At 33.6% G+C, this 18,879-nt stretch overlaps 1 protein-coding gene across 1 annotated transcript; it reads right to left on the minus strand.

The window, feature by feature from the left end:
• Positions 1 to 274: 274 nt before the first annotated feature.
• LOC110025522 (SURP and G-patch domain-containing protein 1-like protein) lies at positions 275 to 12,149 on the minus strand. The gene is made up of 5 exons (XM_020726061.1): positions 11,957 to 12,149; positions 11,817 to 11,870; positions 10,698 to 10,817; positions 9,684 to 9,856; positions 275 to 599 (listed from the first exon to the last, which is right to left on the minus strand). The coding sequence occupies exons 1-4, from the start codon at positions 12,002 to 12,004 to the stop codon at positions 9,734 to 9,736; spliced, it is 345 nt and encodes a 114-aa protein (XP_020581720.1). The 5' UTR covers positions 12,005 to 12,149; the 3' UTR covers positions 275 to 599; positions 9,684 to 9,733.
• Positions 12,150 to 18,879: the final 6,730 nt, after the last annotated feature.

Genomic DNA, 18,879 nt, shown 5'->3' on the forward strand with positions numbered 1-18,879 from the left:
AGAGCCCACTGAAAATACATCTGTAGAGATCGGACACAGCATGCATGTATAGCAGAGAGAGAGAGCACAGCAATCAGCAGAATGAAAACCTATTTTATAAAAATTTTAAAAGACCGTACAAAGCATTCCAATTCATCTTACATATACATTTGTGCTCCGTATATCCTATGAAAAAAAATATTCAAATAACAAACAATTTAATAGCCTTCCTTCAGATCAACAGTCCATGCTGCGTTGGCGCCAAAATCTGACTACTCATTATTCGTTACTGATATTGTATGAAATTGTCGCCTTTGATGTCAATCATTTATCATATCATTCTTACAAATTACAAACATTCCCCACTCAATTCCTATGTATCTACATATCTAACAAATAAACTTCCATTTTGACCTTGTAAGAGGTAAACTAATGTGGTCTATGTTATGTGAAATGAATCTTTAATGTGCTATAAATACATAGACATAGAAATTGAACTGGGTGTATGTAAATGCCTCAAATTATAAATAAGGCGTGTGAAATAATTAAGGATATGACCTTTTTCCCCAAGCAGGATAGAACCGCAGCAGCAGCTGATATTGGCCTCCAGGCTGCAAAACCTGGAAAGCAAAATAAAGAGACTAGCATGAAATAATGTTCAAAAGCAACGCGTAACAACCCATTGAAAAAATGTTTTTAAAGTAAATTTTTATTTTCAACCAGCAGGTAGAATGTTATTGATGGATATTAGAGCGGTTTGTTTGAATTTTTTTTTTTCCAATATAATTTTATGGATTTAAAACATGATGAAAAATTCATTGAAAAAACAGCATTTGATGCCAATATTCAAATATATATATATATATATATATATATATTATATATATATATATATATATATACATTTTAGTATTGTGGTAATTTATAGAAGGATTATTCTTATAAGGCAAATACAAAAATTTCATCAATATTAAAAGATCAATAACGACAACAAATCTTTATTCCACTAAAGTGTGGTCAGCTACATGAATTATTTCTCTCCATTGTGTCCTATTGTCGGTCAACTTTTTTTTCTTTGAAAATATGATTTAGTTTAATATGTATACAATGTTGATTTTTGAAAATAATGCTTTAATTTTAAAAAATATGAGACCGAACGAATCCATATATCTAGTATTTTAAACGATTGAACACAACACCATAAGTAATTCATCACATCAAGATATTGACATACTACGTGACGGCGGGCTCGATTGTATAAACTAAGAAATATATGACATTCGTTTGGTGTGCGAACATTTTATGTGTGCACCTAATATAAAGATTATGTAGGGTTGAAATCATATCTTGGTGGGTCCCCCTATGAACTTCATTTAGTTTGACTTGAAAGATTTTGTTTTGAGGATGATTTACCTCAACAAGTCGTAGCAAGCCCAAGTATCCTATAAAATGTCCCAAGGTCTTACAAAGGTGTTTGGCGTAACCCTAAACAACCTTCGAACCCCTCAGGCCGTTTCAATATCCTTTGGCTTTGCTAAGTCGTTGAGTCGATCAGCCCAGTCATCTTAGGAATCTTTTATACTTTCACTGCCCGTGAGTATCACAAATGGTCAGTTTAAGAGTTATGAGAGTAAACACCTCACATTTCAGTTGGGCTTGAACTGGTAGTGTTTTAAGATGTTTCATGTTCATTTATGATGACTTGAATTCTTTTCTTTCTTCCTCAAATATGTTAGATCAGAACTAGCTCACTACCAAGCTCTTAAGGTAAACACCTCACATTTTTAATTTTGCTCGACTTCTATGAATTCAGTGAACTCAGAAAACTCGATTTTACAATTTTATGATTTTTATTTTACTTTTTAGAATTATTCAACCAAACAAGAATGAAGTTCATAAAAAATGAGAGTTTTGACATTAAGAATGTTTTCTGACTTTGGAAAAATCAGAAAACATCCCTAATAACATGTTTATTAAACCCTCAAAATTTCAAATCAAGAAGAGCACTAATCATTTTTTTTATGATTTAATTATGTTTCGAAGATATTAATTAATGTAGAACAGAATAATAAACAAATGTTGTCAAAATTTGGTTCATAATGTTCTTCTTTGTTTACTAAGCACGGGGGTATCTCTTTTTTATTTTTATGAATTCTTCACACCAACATATGATTTTTAAAGATCAAATGAGTTTCTGGATTTAGAGTCTATTTGGGGTAGCTGTAGTTTATCTAAGCTTATTCAAATAAGCAGCTTATATTGATAAAATGTTGATCTGCAGCTGATCCAGATAAGTTGACTGACTGTTTGGTTTGTACGTTTGGAAAACAGCTGATTTGCAGTTGTCAGTTGTTTCTTGTTTCTGGATAAATGATCATTCTGCCCTGATCTGAATAAACTGTCTAACTCTTTGGTTTGTGGTTTGGAAAACAGTTGATTTGAGAGATTAAATTATATAGCATATCAACATAGCACTAAGATTTTTCATCTTCAACAAAAAAGAGTGTCGATAGTTTGATTTTTTTGATCTGTCCTTGAAGTAATCAAGATGAGATGCATAAGGTCTTTTAGCTATATCTTATTTATATTTCTTTGTATCGTTGTGACCAGCTTATAGCATACATCTGATTCCTTTCTTAAGATCACTACAAACCCATAAAATTCAAATCATAGCTTGTATCAAACAAAAAACAAAACTCTTAACATTAAGCTAAAGAATAAATTTTTCTATCAGGTGACCTAGGTTAAACTTCTACATCTGATTGTAAAATCTGAAAAGTAAGGGTGAAGAAATGAGTAAACCAAAAGAAGATTAAAAAAAAGATTTCGAAAAAAACAAATTCTTAGAAATGTAAACTCAAGTTCTTTTTCTGCACAAGATATGCAAACTTTCATGCATTCCCACAAATCATGGTTGCTCATTGGTAATGAAGAAGAAACATTACATAGCTATATAGAATGGAGAATCATCTAACAAAGAATTTAACGGCAAAATCCTAATCCCCTAACTCAATTAATGATCCGAAGGAAGATGTTATAAGATAATAAAGAAAACAAAACTATATGGGAGAATAAAAGAACTACCTTCGTCAGCGGCGGCAAGGCTACCAACGGCGCCATCTCCTCCGACGAACCAGAGAATGGAGGACGCAATTGCAATAAAAATTTTTTTGCTCTACAACACTCATGAGCTGAACGTGATTGGGAAAAGACGTGCGATCATGCATCGGGGAACTCTTTTGCTTGCAATTTTTCTTGCAAAATTATAAGAGCGCAATACCGCGCAGTGTTTAGAAATTGGGATGGACTAGCAAAATTGAGATCGGCGAGGGAGGAGACGAAGAGAATAAGCGCATGGAACGAAAATTTCACCCGAACGCAAATTCAAGACATGGGACACGGGGTCGATCTAGTGTCACCGTCTATTAAGGATCCCAAAACGACGATTTGGAATAAACTATCCGAACGTGTGAACCAAACGGCAAAGCGGCGTTTTGAAAACATCAGACGCACTAATAAGATACCCTAAGCAGACCCTTAATTAAACCAGAAAATTAGATCTGTTTAACCAGAACCATCCATGCAAAAACGTCAAGATATCGACAAATTTAAAACAAAATCGAATGTCGTTTGTTCGAGCACGATCATCTAAATCAAACGCACCTATCTGTAAGATTAAGGATCTGTTTAGGGCAGCTTATTAGTGCGAGCAACATTTTCAAATTGTGGTCATGTCGTTTGGTTTGCACATTCGAATAGCTTATTCTAAATCTTCGTTTTAGGATCCTTAATAGATGGGGACGTGAGATCGACCCCACGTCCCGCATCTTGAATTCACGTTCGGGTGAAATTTTCTTCTCGTGACATTTTCCTCTCTGGCTCCTCCCTCGCCGATCTCAAGTCCGCTAGTCCATCCCAATTTTTAATATGCGCGCGCCAATGTACGCTTATAACTTTGAAAGAAAAATTGCAAACAAAAAAATTCTTCGATGCGTAATCGCACGTCTTCTCCCAATCGTGTTTAGCTCATGAGTACTGCAGAGCAAAAATGTCTTAATCGCCCTTATCGTCCTCCATTCTCTAGTTCGTCGAAATAGATGACGCCGATGGTAGCTCCGCCGCCTACAAAGATTATCTCATATAGTTTTATTTTCTTTCTTATCTTAAAACGTATTCCTTCGGATCATCGATTGAGTTAGAAGATTAAGATTTTGCTGCTAAATTCTCTTTTAGGCGATTCTTCATTACATCTAGCTATGAAGTATTTCTTCTTCATTACCAATGAGCAATCGGGATTTGTGAAAATGCATGAAAACTTGCATATCTTGTGAAAAAAAAAAATAGTTTACATTTCTCACAATCTTTTTTTCTCTGAATCTTTTTTTAAATCTTATTAATCTTCTTCTTTTGGCTTTCTCATTTATTTACCCGTACTTCTTAAACTTAACAATCAGATGTATAAGTTTAACCTAGACCACTTAATAGTTAAATTTATTCTTTAGTTTAATGTTAAAGTTTTGTTGTCTGTGTGATGCAAGTTATTATTTGAGTCTTATAGGTCTGTAGTGATCTTAAGCAAAGAACCAGATGTACGCTACAAACTTGTCACGTCGATATAAAGAAATATAAAGAATAAATGACTAAAGAATCTTATGCATCTCATCATGAATACTTCAAGGACAGACTAAAACATTCAAACTATCGGCGCTCTTCTTTGTTAAAGACGAAAAATCTTAAAAGTATGTTGTATATGCCACATAATTTTATTTTTCAAATCAGTTGTTTTTTAAAAGCACAAACCAAACAGCTAGACAGTTTATCCAGACAATGAGCAGAATAATTATTTATCTAGAAACAGTTGGAAATCAGTTATTTTTCAAACGCACAAACCAAGCAGTCATGCAGCTTATCTAGATCAGCTGTTAATCAACAGCTCATCAGGATAAGTTGTTTATCTGAATAAGCTGGCTAAGCTGCAACTGCCCCAAACAGACCCTAAGTGAACATCAAAGTATTTGTTTTGTTTTGCAAAAATAAAAGAAAGGAGAGCAAAAGGTCAATCAGATATGGTAAACATGTGATAATCATTTCCTTTGCCAAAAATAAAAAAGAAACAAAACGACAATGTGTTCATGCAATGTTTATTCCTTTTACAAAAAGTAAAAGAAAACGAGGCAACAACGTATGCATGCAAAGTTTTTTTTTTTAATATAAACGAAAACGAAGCAAAAAAGGTGAGTTCTGAGATTATACCAAAGGCCAAGAGGTTTGGCCTTGAATAAGTAGTTGTAGAAGATGTTGGACGCGAGCATTCATCTAATATAAACGAAAACGAAGCAAAAAAGGTGAGTTCTGAGATTATACCTAAGGCCAAGAGGTTTGGCCTTGAATGAGTAGTTGTAGAAGATGTTGGACGCGAGGATTCATGTCCGACTGCGATGGATCCCTGCGAAGGAATCGAGAATGTTGCTGCCGAGAAAAAAAAAATTTTTTTTTTTTTTGGGTTGTGTATGTCTCTGCCCTTTCTCCTTTTGGGTTGTGTATGTCTCTGCCCTTGTCTCTGCCCTTTCTCCTTTTTTTTTTAAAGTTGAAAACCTTTCAAATCATGCGTTTTCGGGCCAAATAAGGAGAGGAGCTCCTCTAATTAAATACGGGAAATAATTAGCAAGTAATAATGTTGAAATCCCCGCCAAAATGCAGCCAAAATTTTGAATTTCAAACTTAAAAACATGTATCAAGTAGTATTATCTTTGTATTTTGGTATTATTTGGATTAAAACGGCGGCAGGTATTATTTGGGGCGGTATTATCATTGTATTTTTGTATTATTTGTGTTAAAACGGCGGCTGATGTTATTTGGGGTGGTATTATCGTTGTATTTTGGTGTTATTTGGGTTAAAACGGTGGCTGATGTCATTCAGGACGATATTTCGGGTGTGTTGCGAGATTATTGCGTGATTTAATCGGCATGGGTGTATTGCCGATTTTTTGGAGTCTTGTGGTGTTATTTGACGGGACTCAACCTCAAAGCGGTGTTATTGCGGTGTTTTTGGTGTTATTTTATGGTGTTATTGCCCAGAATTTGGTGTTATTGAGCGTAACTTTATGTTATTGAGGGGTTTTATGGTGTTATCTGCCCGTATTTGGCCCGAATCAAACTCAATCCTAACATAGGCTCTTTCCTAATTCAATTTGGCTTTTGTAGTCACGGTACAAGGCAATTAACGGATAAGGGAAAAAGAACTCTTATTTCTTTGATTTTAAATTTTGTGCATTGATTATCATGTAATTTGCTCGGGTGCAGAATCATAGCAAGATGGGTATCTTTCCAATGTAAAATTGACATTCCGGACGGGCTCGAGCAGTCTCTTTCGACATCCAGCGTCCGAACAAGTTCGTCGACGAGCAGCCAATTTAAGTGATAATTCGCGTCGTGAGAATTTTCAATTTGTTTAAATTTGATCTTGGTGTCAGTTAGTGAATTGTGTGTGAATTATGATGTATATGTGTATGAATGTTGAAATTGTGATCTTCATGAGCATTCGAGTCACAAAGGGTTTCACTAAGGCATTTAAATCATATGAGAACTCATTTTGGGCCCTCCACATGTTGGTCCTTAGCCTTTGTGATTAAGAGTTGAACGATTGGGACCACTTATGTGAGGTTTTCATAAACATGAATCGAAAAAATTGTTTGAAGTCCTATGTAAGGTGGGTTTCATTATTAGTCCTCTACGATAGTAAATAGAAAAGCCCTAAGGCTAGATCTTAAGCTCTAAGAAAAAGAAACCAAGATCTCACCAAAAATGAGGTCACACCTATTGTTATATTTTTCTTTAATTCTAATAAATTGAGATTATTTTTTATAAAACATGTCTAGGTCCTTTGAGGTTTACCTCTATCTTTCTTAACAAAAATTGAATCTAAAACATCTACTCTCCTAAAAAAGTCATCAGCTAATTGATGTTTAATGTGCCCAAACCATCTAAGATGACTCTAATTGCCTGCCACTGGAGCTACACCAATCCTTTCACGGTTATATTCTTTTCACATTTTGTCTCAATTAAAAGCCACTAATCCACCTAAGCATTCTCGTCTCAGCAACACTTAGTAGTTTTATGCTTCTCTTTTATTGGCCAACATTCTGCACCATAAAGCATTGTATAGGTCTCATCAATATCTTATAAAATTTTCCTTTTAAAGTCTAGGCGGTGCTTTTCTATCACACAATAGACCTGATGCATTCTTCTACTTCAACCAACCAACTTAAATTCTACTAATAACATACCCATCAAGATCACCATCACTTTGAATAATAAACACGAGATATCTAAAACATTCACTCCTTTTTATGTAAATTTGATTTTATGTCAGCAAGATCAGCTGTCAAGACAATTTTCATATTCAAACAATTAATTAAATATAGAAAAAGGAAAACCATTGTTTGGGACCTAAACACTAATGAACAAGCATGCATGCAAAACAACGATTAATACATAGGTTTTTCACATACAAATAAATATTAATTTATGAAATGCATGCAAAATAATATTTACCGCAATATTTTTATGCAAGCTTGAGGAATAAACACGAAAATATACAAGTGCCCGTGCAAATAAGTGGATGGTGATGTGCACTACAAGTCCGAAATGATGCGGGATATTTGTGTAAATTCTAGTTGTCACTTGGGCAAATATCGCTTTTGAGGAAGTGCTTACCACTCCGTTGAGCCTATGCTGAAATATTTAGTATGATATTGATAATTAATTACTAATTTGATTGATCTGTAAATCTCTCCTATTAAATATGTTATAAAACAAAGTTATTGCTATTAGTATCTCTTTTGTTTATTAGGCCTTCATTTGAATGTTATAAGTAATATGAATTAGATTAAACAAATTTATTCAATCTAACATTAATCCCTACTATTTATTAAAGCATAATATTTTAATATATCTACATCATAAGCACCGTGCTCCTTGTAATTATATTACCGTTCAGAGTACAATGCAGGAAGAAGGTAATATATGACAGGATGTAAGTATCAAAGCCTAAACTCGGGGTCACGTAGGGCTTAAGTATGCAGTTATTATAGCTAAGTCTTTTCCTGAAAAACCTAGCGTGTACCAAATTACGCAATTTATGATACTAAATTATAATATCGTTTTAATCATGATGTATGATCCCGTCATGTCCCGTCCCAAAAATATCATTTAATTTAAGGTGGATCCAAAAATAAAATACAATTTATGGTTGATCCGGGATGGGATTGTAAGTTTGTAACATATAAAATTAGGAATTTAGCAATTATATATTCGTAGCTACTGAACAAGAATAAATAATCCTGAAAAACTTGGAGCATTCTTGGTAACTGATGATGATCAAGGGGCTATTTGGTTTCTAAAAAAATGAATGATATAATGTAATTGAAATATGTATTTGTAACACTTTAAATGCTTTGGTTTGGTTAAACTGTAAAGTAAAAAAAAACAAGAATTTATATTTTTTTTTGTTTAATTTGAAATGAAAAATCAATCTGTGACGCCTATGACGAGTGATGGCGGCTGAAGGGAGGCGGTGGCAGGCTATGGTGGCAGTGTGTAGTGTATTTGAAAATTGTCCAAATCTAACAAATTCAAAATTCACCAAACTTTACATTATATTCCGTCTTCATCCAACCAAATGCCAAAATTTTGAAACCCCCTGCATTTAGTTTACTTTACACCACTAATGCAAAGAATCAAACACTCTAGATTGGCAAAGGAACCTAAGAAACTGCTAAATCTTCAAAAGTTAATAAAATCCAATCAAAATATTTCAAAACAAAGGTCTAGAACTACAGGTTAAAACCAGGAGTCTTAAACACTTCCCACTTTGATAGATCTTCTGCAATCGAGAGTCATCAAAATTCAAGTACACAGTCAAGCAACTCTGCACTTAACTTGATATTGGCTGAATTATATTAACATACGATGAAAAGATTTAAATTTACAGAGAACCTGATTGTATTACAACAACGACATAACTATAACCTCTTCTAGTAGATAAATACGAATTTGTTTACACCTTGGTAAGGAGCTTGCTGGACTCTTAATTTACTTTTATTTTTAAGGGCATCTACATACATACCATCCAATTGCTATGTATTTACATATCTAACAACCAAATTTTGATTTTTTTTTTACATTTATACCACCCAAATCTTTTGTATCACATAAAAAAATACCAACATTTTAACTTCCAAAAAGTGAAATACACTTTTCATGCATAGGTAAGGTGGTATGCATGCACAAATTAGATATGCAAATGCATAAAAATTGAGTGGTATGTATGTAAATATTCCTTACTTTTAAACTTCGCCCTCAACTCCTGCTAGCCAATATCAAGGAAAATAAAAAACTTAAAAAGGATTTCAAGCTATAATTCTGAAAAACCTCAAACAAGCAAAAATGCATTGCAATTATTTACTATATTCTACACTATGCTCACGAACACTGATAGGTCTACATCAACATTCCAAAGCTTTCTTCCTAAAATATCAAACCTATGCTTGGCTTTAGAACTATATATGCACGTAACTAGCTTAGAATGAACCTTGCAATCTTATCAACAGTTCCTAAGCAAAACAAATAAGACGGGATAGCAAGGCTGAATCGGTGATATGAGTATCCACAAAGATCGATGTGCAAAACATGAAACGAGATACCTCTCAAAGTTTCGATTATGTGAATCAGACAAACATAATTGTTCGGGTGTTTAAACGTTATCTGGCCAAAAGTCCCTGAAGAAAGCTTGATCAAATTCCTTTTCTTTCATTCGTTCCTCATCTTGCAGCATTTTTCTTAATCTCTTTGATACTGCCTTTGGTCTCTCTGCAAACTGCAAGTTCACAAATAATGCTCTTAACCAAAAAGAATTTAAGCATAGATAAAATGGTAAAATTATTCTGCTTTGCTGAATGAAACTCCACACTAACGTGCCGATTAGAAATGGGAAGAACATGAGGAATAAGGGCTCTAGTGTTCCCAAATCTAAATTGGCTACAACTTCTTTTCAAAATTAGAGACACGTGATGTGTACTTAAAACAGCCTGGAGATCGGCAGAACACGTGCGAGTTGTGTTATTTTAAAGATCATATATTCATTTTTAGATTTTCAGCATTTTGTGTAGATAGTGTAATATTGATATTAAAACAATCATAATGATTCATGTTAATATTGCAATTAGGTATACCTTTTATCTTTTTCTTTTTTCCCTCAGTTCACCGGTTGGATGGCAATAAAGAATACTTGATAAAAAGTTGAAATGTAATTACAATTAAAACGACATTAATATTTCTTTCACTTATTCTGAAAATTTTCACTTGAAACATGTATACTAAATTGCAAGATTCTTTTTGAAGATTACACATTTTATATTAATAACTTACAAAAGAATATCATAGCTATGACTTCTCATGTCCAACTTTTTATATGTGTATTTCATGGTTGTCTTTAAGAGCTTGTCAGCGCCTAATAAATAGGCTCCTAGCTATGGATTTGGGAAGCAAGATGGGAAAATAAGAGAATCAAACAACTAAATAAATTCAAACATACATCCCCTGACAAGCTTTTAGATAAATAAAACATAAACAAAAGAAATGAAAAAATTAATCACTAGAATTTTAAACTTTCATAGAAAGAAAATTAGACCAATGTTAAACATGTATAAATTACTTACCTTTTCCTTATGGGTGTCAATAATATGCTTTGTTGAGAGCAGTTCTCTCTTCTTCTTGATCTCAGCACCTATCCCACACTTATTCTTCTTTACTTGTGTTTGTATTGGCTCTAGCCTACCCTGCACCGCAAAAGACGATAACAATTTTGACAATTTTAGGAAGCATATCAATTAAAATAGTAGAAAGATCATATATGAAAACAAAAAAAAGAAGGGAAAGAAATTTGTTGGACAGGAATATGTTCTGGTAGAGTAATTTTCTACATGGAATGTGTTCCCAAATCTTGATAACGACGAATCAAATGGGAAAACATAAAGAAAGCTGATAAGTGTATTCCCATATCTTTGATTCAAGGTTAATTTTCTTTAGTGGGCACTACCAGTTAAACCACATGTGGTTCGCGCGAAGTTCTCTGATTTATTAAAATAAAACTGATAACCTCCTGAAAAGGATAATTATAACAAGATTACTACTTATTGATTACGAGAGCCATGGAATCTTTCATGAGTGTTATGATTGTTCTATTTGTGATTTTATGATAATAAATCTTGTGTAGTATCATCTAATAATTTGCTAAGCATCTGTCGGCTATTCAGATATTAGCTAAACCGTGATGAAGATGGCTTTATTTAAGAGTCTTTGTAACTTTAAGTGGGGCAAACGATGAGCTCAATGGTTACAAGAATACAAATGAAGATTTCAAATGCCATTCATCTAATACGTATTGATTGTAAACAGTGGGAACATAATAAAATTATACACTAATGATATTCTAAAGAGCCAACCCACTTTCACAACAAAGATTATTACACTATTATTTCTTCTTTTTAAAGCAAAAGAGAAAAAAAAATTCCAAATCACAATATCGACTGATCCAGAAAATCTCTAATAAATTTTTTTTCTACAAATATAAAAACAGAAATTCATGCATTTCCAGCAAAAACAAGAGGGCGGATTTACTCCACGAAGAAGAAATAGTCTGTTACTTAGTTCAACCAAGAAAACCAAGATCAACAATAAATAAAACAAAATAAGCGCAAGAATCAACGAAAACTGAGGGTGAAAAAAAAAAAGCAGAATCGCAAGAACAAAATGCAAAAGAATCAAATAGCTCTAACCTGCTCGGAGGCTCCAAGACCCGTACCCTCCTTCCAGCCACTCTTCTTCAATAGCTGCAAGGATGCGACAGATAGAACATAAACGAGAAGGAAGAACAGAGTTAAGAACATACCGTACCCTAGAAAAAACAGAAGACTACCTGAAAACCTATGTTGGAAGAATCGAGCGCTCTAGAGTTCGATCCCATCGTTTCTTCCCGATTATTCCAAAAGCACAGAAGCTTAAACTGGATCTAGAATGCCCTAACTCGTCTTCCAAAGGAAGGCATCGTTTCTCGGCGACCAGGCGGTCCGGGATGGTACGGTTCTTGGAGCCTAAAGATCTCCTGATTTCTTTATTAATAAAGGATAATTCTTATGAATAATTATGTATTTTTAATTACGGTCATATATTTAAATAAAAATTTTCTTAGGATCATAATAAAAAGATCAAGCTTAGCTCCCAAAGTGGTTAAGCTAAACATTTCTATGTTCTGCTCAAGTGGTTGAACTAGTTTGGGGGCAAACCAACCATTAAAATAACCATCATTACTTCATGATACAAGTGCCAATCATTATTTATAGTGCCGCCCGACACTCGCGTCATCATCTTTACACCAAGACTAGACGGGCAGGTGCAATAATGTACGGAATGTAATTTTTTATTTATTTTCTCTCATGTATAAAAGATAGATCGGGTGGGCTGTCAAGAGAGCTTCTTGTGACATTTCAAAAAAATTATCCCAAATCCTTTGGGAATCTCTCTCTAAAAAAAAAATTAGTCTCTCTCTCCCTCTTCCATTACCAAGAATAAACTCTTTATTTGAGTTATCCCCAACAGCCTGAAAATCCTAAGAAAATAAAAAGTGAGAAACACGAGCTTTAACAATATATTCATCATCTTCTTTTATACATTCATTGATGTTGTATTCGATCAGAAGTGAGAAACTTCAAAACATTTGTTTGTGGACATTTCCCCTCTCCAGCATAGACATCAACACGGGAACAAAGATAAGAGGCCAATATTGTGATGTCAAGATCAGCGTCATGACTTTGGCTCAAGTGGAAGCAATTCCAGCTTGGGGCCACAATGCTGAAAATAGCAATGAGACTCGGTCCTACGGATTCGACATTGTACAGCCAAAAAATTATCATTTAGTTCCAATCAAAACTGAACTAGGCGGCCTCACGTCAAAATGCCCAAAGGATGACATTATAGCATAAGAGAAAACTAAGGCCCTATGCACACATGGGCACTCAAAAGAAACGATGGCTATAGTAAGAAAACACAACGAATCCTGTAACAGTTGCCTAGCCTAGTTTGTCTAACACAGAAACTAAGCCTATTCCTAAACAGAAAAGATAAGGGGAAAGGAATTTTACCTATTCAAATTCTGATGAAGTTCCTTGGATCAAATGCATCGAAATGGCTCCTCAAAGGCCTCTGGATGTCGGAAGAACCACCATTGTCTAAGAACACTCGATCGAAATTGGAAGAGCTTCAGAATGAGATATGGCGGGAAGACCACACACTAAAAACCTTAGCAAAGAGGGGAAACGACACGCTGATATCAAGATAAATTGCCTTGGAATTAAACAACAAGCATTTTGACTTCCAAAAATTAAACCTTGTGGTAGCCATGAACTACCCAATTTATAGGAAAACTAAGCCAGTGTGACGCCACGGTGTCTAGGTGCAGCACCACGGTGCAGAGATGTGGGGAGTATCCAGCAGGCAAAAAGGCACGGTGTGGCTCAAGAACTAAAAATTTTGGTGGGGCACCACTATGCTCCATGGAGGCTCGTGATGCCATTGACGAGGCAGCTTCTACATCGATTAAACTTCATAACAATTTCCCGCCAGGCGCCATCTGGGACTTGAGTCATCGAGTACTGTGACTCTTTGATCAAGGCACGGTAACACTAAGAAAAAACGTCGCGGCTCTGTGGCAAGGCATCACGGTGCTCTAGCAGTCTCTAAACAACCTAGCGTAGGCGTACGGTATGCTTGGATATTGGCTCCCATGTTGAGCTTCATGGAGCCTACCTTCTCCTCCCAGGGGTCAAACTCTACCTCAGCCCTGACGTATAGGGTGAAGATGAGGGAAGAATGGTCGATTCCAATTATGGAGCTCCCATGAAGTATATGAAATATGGATTGATGGATGATAAGGCCAACATGGATCGTCTAGTAATGTTGGATGTCATAGTTCAAGGACGCATGCTTTGGGTCACGATGTCACATGTTTTTTTGGGAAAGAATCACGTGGAGATAAGGAAATGTTAAGCCTTCACCTCGCAAGTGATTGCATACTTAGAGAGGTTAATATGGTGTCCCTAAGCCTCGATGGACCAAGCGAGATACATAAAGATCTCATTGAAGTCTGGGCCCTTGTTCAAGATATCAATAAATTGATCATAGCCTTTTCGTCCATGTCATACACACCATTGATTGTTTCTCGATCAAATTGCACCCAACACCCCCTGACAAACACCCTATCAGTCATGGGCTCCCTGGTATTTGTTGTGAACTCTTAAACAACTGAGGTGATTGTGGGACCCTGATTTCATGCCAACTCCACCTAGCCTCTTCTCATGTGGGTGGCGGCTATATCATCTCGGCCTCAGAGAAGTCTAACTCGGGGATAATATTTTAGTAGTGGTGGGATTTTGCATATCTACATGCGGCGTCCCAGCTTATGAACTGGGATGCATCAAACCCCTCTTCCTTATGAGAGGGCAATGTCATCCATCTCCTTGGAGGCATATCGAAAAAAGGAGGGGGAATTAACACAGGAAAATTTAAGATAAATAAACGCTTTGTCAATGAAATTAATGCGTGCATAACTAATACATAATTGGGCATCATAGCACCAGGCATACTGTTGTGGCACATACCTAGATTATAACTCTTTGGGTGGCCATAAATATCATTTTAGGTGGGGCGCCATGACGGTCCAACATCAGTGTCGTGCCCCGGCATTAAATTTTTATTGATATTTAATGAATGTGTGCCTCAACACCTAATCCTAGCACTGTAGGCTAATGGATGTTTTTAGAGTAAAATCTTAAATAATTTTAAATGTACTTTTTGAATTATTTTGAATTGTGTTATTTACAAAGTCAAAGATAAGTAATTGTAAGTCTCAATAACATAAATTTTTACTTACTAGTATATTAATAAATTTTCTAAAGCTTTATTTATTAGTTATATTTGGGTTTAGAATAGTTTTCATAGAATTTTCTACAAAAAATAAGACAAAGGTCAAACATCCTTGTTAGAAACATGGTGAAGGATCACTAATAATGCATTAACTATATGAGGGACATCATTTTTTTTAAACCATGTCAATAAGTGAATCATTTTGGAAAAATCTATTGATAATTTTAAAGATTGCATCATGACCTTAGTGAGTTTTGGGTAGGACAATAAAAAAATTTTTGGGATAACCTTCAGAAGGTCTATATGCTAAAGGTAAATTGATGTATTTGTAATTTCTTCTCTTTGAGGTTTTTGCAATTTAAGAAGCTAATAGATCATGATGCTTTCAACATCTCATTTCAATGAGGGTTTGTGGAACTTGGATCCTAACTAGTTAATTATCTAATCTTTATTATGGTGTGTAACTAGAGTGTAACTCAAAAAATAATAAGCCTCCAAAATATAATTAGCCTCTAAGAGAGGATAGATAACCATTAAGGGAAAAAAAATGTTGCAATAAAGAGTGGTGTTCTCCAAGTTTTCATAATACAGGAGAAAAAAGTTATGGTAGATAGAATATCCATCTTTAAAAAAATTAAGATTTCAAACTCTAAGAATGTGATGACTAAAATGATCAAGAAAAGTGAATCAATACTTTTTTTCAAATCCAAACTTATGGTTTAGGATAAAGGAATTATTCTAAAATATTATACCAATTTTACAAACGTGGTTCAATTTTTTAAGTGTTTTTGAATTAAAGGGAATGATGGTCTTAGTGAAGGATGAATTCTATATACAAAAGCTAACATTTCTAATGTCTCAATAACTGCATAATATTATATAGTTTTCTATAGATGGTGGAGTAAATTTACTTAAAATCATTGAACTTTTACATTAAAATGGTTGTGCTAGCTAGGTTCTCCACCAATGTATATGAAACATCACAAGAAAATCTTAAAAGCCCAATAAAGTCATGTAACATTAGAACAAGTGAAGAAATCATTGACATTTCTATTTAATCCAAAGATGTTTAAGTGATACTCCATGAAAATTTAATATATATTAGAATATCAATAATTGGAGCTACGAAAATGATAAAATATTAATTAAATCTTTAGAGAGCATCACTAATTCATGAAAAGTTAGAAAAATAATGAAAGATTTGAATGTTGTTCATTCTATAATTGCCTTAACTTTTGCAAGGTCAAGCAAGCTTAAGAATATAACATTTTTTCATTAAAAAAAAAATTTAAAGGCTTACATAAAGTTCATCACACCTTAAAATTTTTTAAATAAGTCTAAGATGGTCCAATTATGATTTTTTATCTTAGTGATAAATTATGATATCATAAAAAAAAAATCAAGAATTATCTAGTGAATGGCCTAAGCACTATACGATGAGTTATAAATAAACAAAGAAGTAGGTGAATTAGATTTATCTTTTAGTTTTGAAATTAATACCTTTGGAATAGTTAGAAATTAATTTTCTTCATGAAAGTAATTCAAAAAATATCACAAAAATAAAATAGTAAAGTGTACAAAGAATGTCAACATGGCAGAATAACTTGTATATGGTTCAGCTTGTAAGTGTATGTCCACATCTAGGTGCAAATATTCACATAAGCTTCCTGCAAAAAAAAAATATTATTAATATTCCTTTGCTCTACACAAGTAGATAAGCCCTGACTTTTTCCTTCTTTTAGGAGAATCGAACCCTTCATTGTAGTTGTAGATTATGGTATCACTCTAAGTCCTTGTCAAAGTAACACATCTATGTCTTTGCCAATAGTCCACGAAATAAAAAAACTATACAATATTAATAAAAAGAAAAGTACAAGACACGAACAATCAAAGATATGGATATAAATTTACATAGTAAAGTTGAGCACAAAGAAGTAAAGATTAAAGATATAATCATTTTCTATGCATGCATTTTTGTTTTTCTAAACTATTCTTCTATTTGAAAATTATGATAAAACAAATATTTTTCTATAAATGAAGCTTGGTGGCTAAAGTTTTTGTTAGCTTATTCCTTAGGGTTAGATCATTGAAAAGCATTGTGTTTTGATCCATTCTAAGAAGTAATCTATGAATGTAAATTAGAATTTCAAAATTTTTATAAAAAAATGTTAAATTTTTTTATAAATCTGTATTAAAATGAGTTATTTATACAAAAATATGATTTTTTTTTATATTTAAATTTAGGAGCATTTACATATGTAGCACAAAATTCTTATATGTACATATCTCACTACTAAACTTTCATACTTGATAGGGTTTATAATAGCCATAAAGGATTTGTGAAGTTCCATTAATGGAATCCCATAAACAATTCATTTAATAAACCAAAATGCTTTGTCTTGTACAGAGCAAATGTAATAGTTTACGGGGGATGTCAGCTAATTGTGGAGGCTTATAAAGGTTTGTAGGTGTCATAAATAAACTTTCAAACTTTTTATTTAAAAATATTTATCACTTATTTCTAAGATCTCGATCTTGGTTTCTCTTAAAAACATCCTATTTAATTTATTGAAATTAAAATTCACCAAAAAATGTACATAATGTAGTTTAATGTTAGGAATGGTAGAAAATATTTATAGTTATTAATTCCCTCATAACTTAAAGTAAATAATATCTTAACATGTAAACACATAGGAATTGGATGGTACGTACGTAATTGCTCCAACAAGAAATACATCTATTTTTGCATATATAATGTGGCATATATGTAAAAATTAAAGTTTAGGTGTTACTCATGTAAATGTATAAGAATTGAATGTATGTATGTAAATCTTCCTTTTCTTCGTTTACTACTGTGTTAGAAGAGCTAAAGGGGCACAAATTGCAGGTTGTTGGTGCTAAAGAATATGAAACTTTAGTCATACCTACACTTGTTATAGTTGTAAATATCAACAGGGGCAGACGAAGGGAAGATTATTTGCAGTAAGTTCTCCCTATTTATAGCTGCAGCATTTTTCATGGTATCTTTCGGTTCAACTGTAAAGCTATCCCTTATAAATGCTTTCAAGGCAATGATTTGAGAAAAGATTTAGCATTCTTCACATCTCAAATATGATACTTGTCATTGGGAACATAGTGTTCCATGCCACCTTACAGCATGTGTGAGTTCGCATCATCAATCAATTTTTTTTAATCACACTGCCCCTTCCTCCAATTCAACCTGCAAATTAATAAGGGTAGCCTTTTAAATAGCTTCAATTAATGATCTAATGCTGCTAGTTTCATTCTGAATTTGGTGAATAGTTGTCTTTCTATTGCATGACCTGTATTCATACTGGTACTGGATGTGTTCTAGATGTCATATTTTTTATGGTTCACAGTTATGTGGTTTTAGTAGTATGCTTTCTAGATGCGCTGTGCTTGAATTATTTGGTGAGTGGGTTAGTTATGTATATAATAGGCTTAAACAAGCAATATTAGGATGCACCTAGCACCTCTTTGGATAAATTGAATTTGTGGATAGATGTTGCACATCATAGCATGATAAATATGGCAATAACCTGTTAATCTTAAGTTACAATTCTGAACTTCACATGTTAATTTTAAGGAGTGTCTTATATTTTCCTTTCAAGCTCTTACTATGACTTGTGTGCTTTTATAAATGTCAAAATATACCTATTTTTCTTCCATTTTTGTCATGGAAGTTATTGAAATGGATTTCATTGTTTTAATACCTTCAATGAGTGCTAGGTTTTCGAAGAGTAAATTCATGTGATTATAGCATGATAATCATGGCAATATTAGGATGGATCCAGCCTGTAGATGGAATTTATGGATAGTAATTACACATCAAAGCATGATAAACCTAAGAATTTTTGGTTAATCTATGCGAGCAATATTTGTATGCATTTAGCACCTCAT

This window comes from Phalaenopsis equestris, unplaced genomic scaffold (genome assembly GCF_001263595.1).
Source record: "Phalaenopsis equestris unplaced genomic scaffold, ASM126359v1 Scaffold000301, whole genome shotgun sequence".
Lineage (NCBI taxonomy): Eukaryota > Viridiplantae > Streptophyta > Magnoliopsida > Asparagales > Orchidaceae > Phalaenopsis > Phalaenopsis equestris.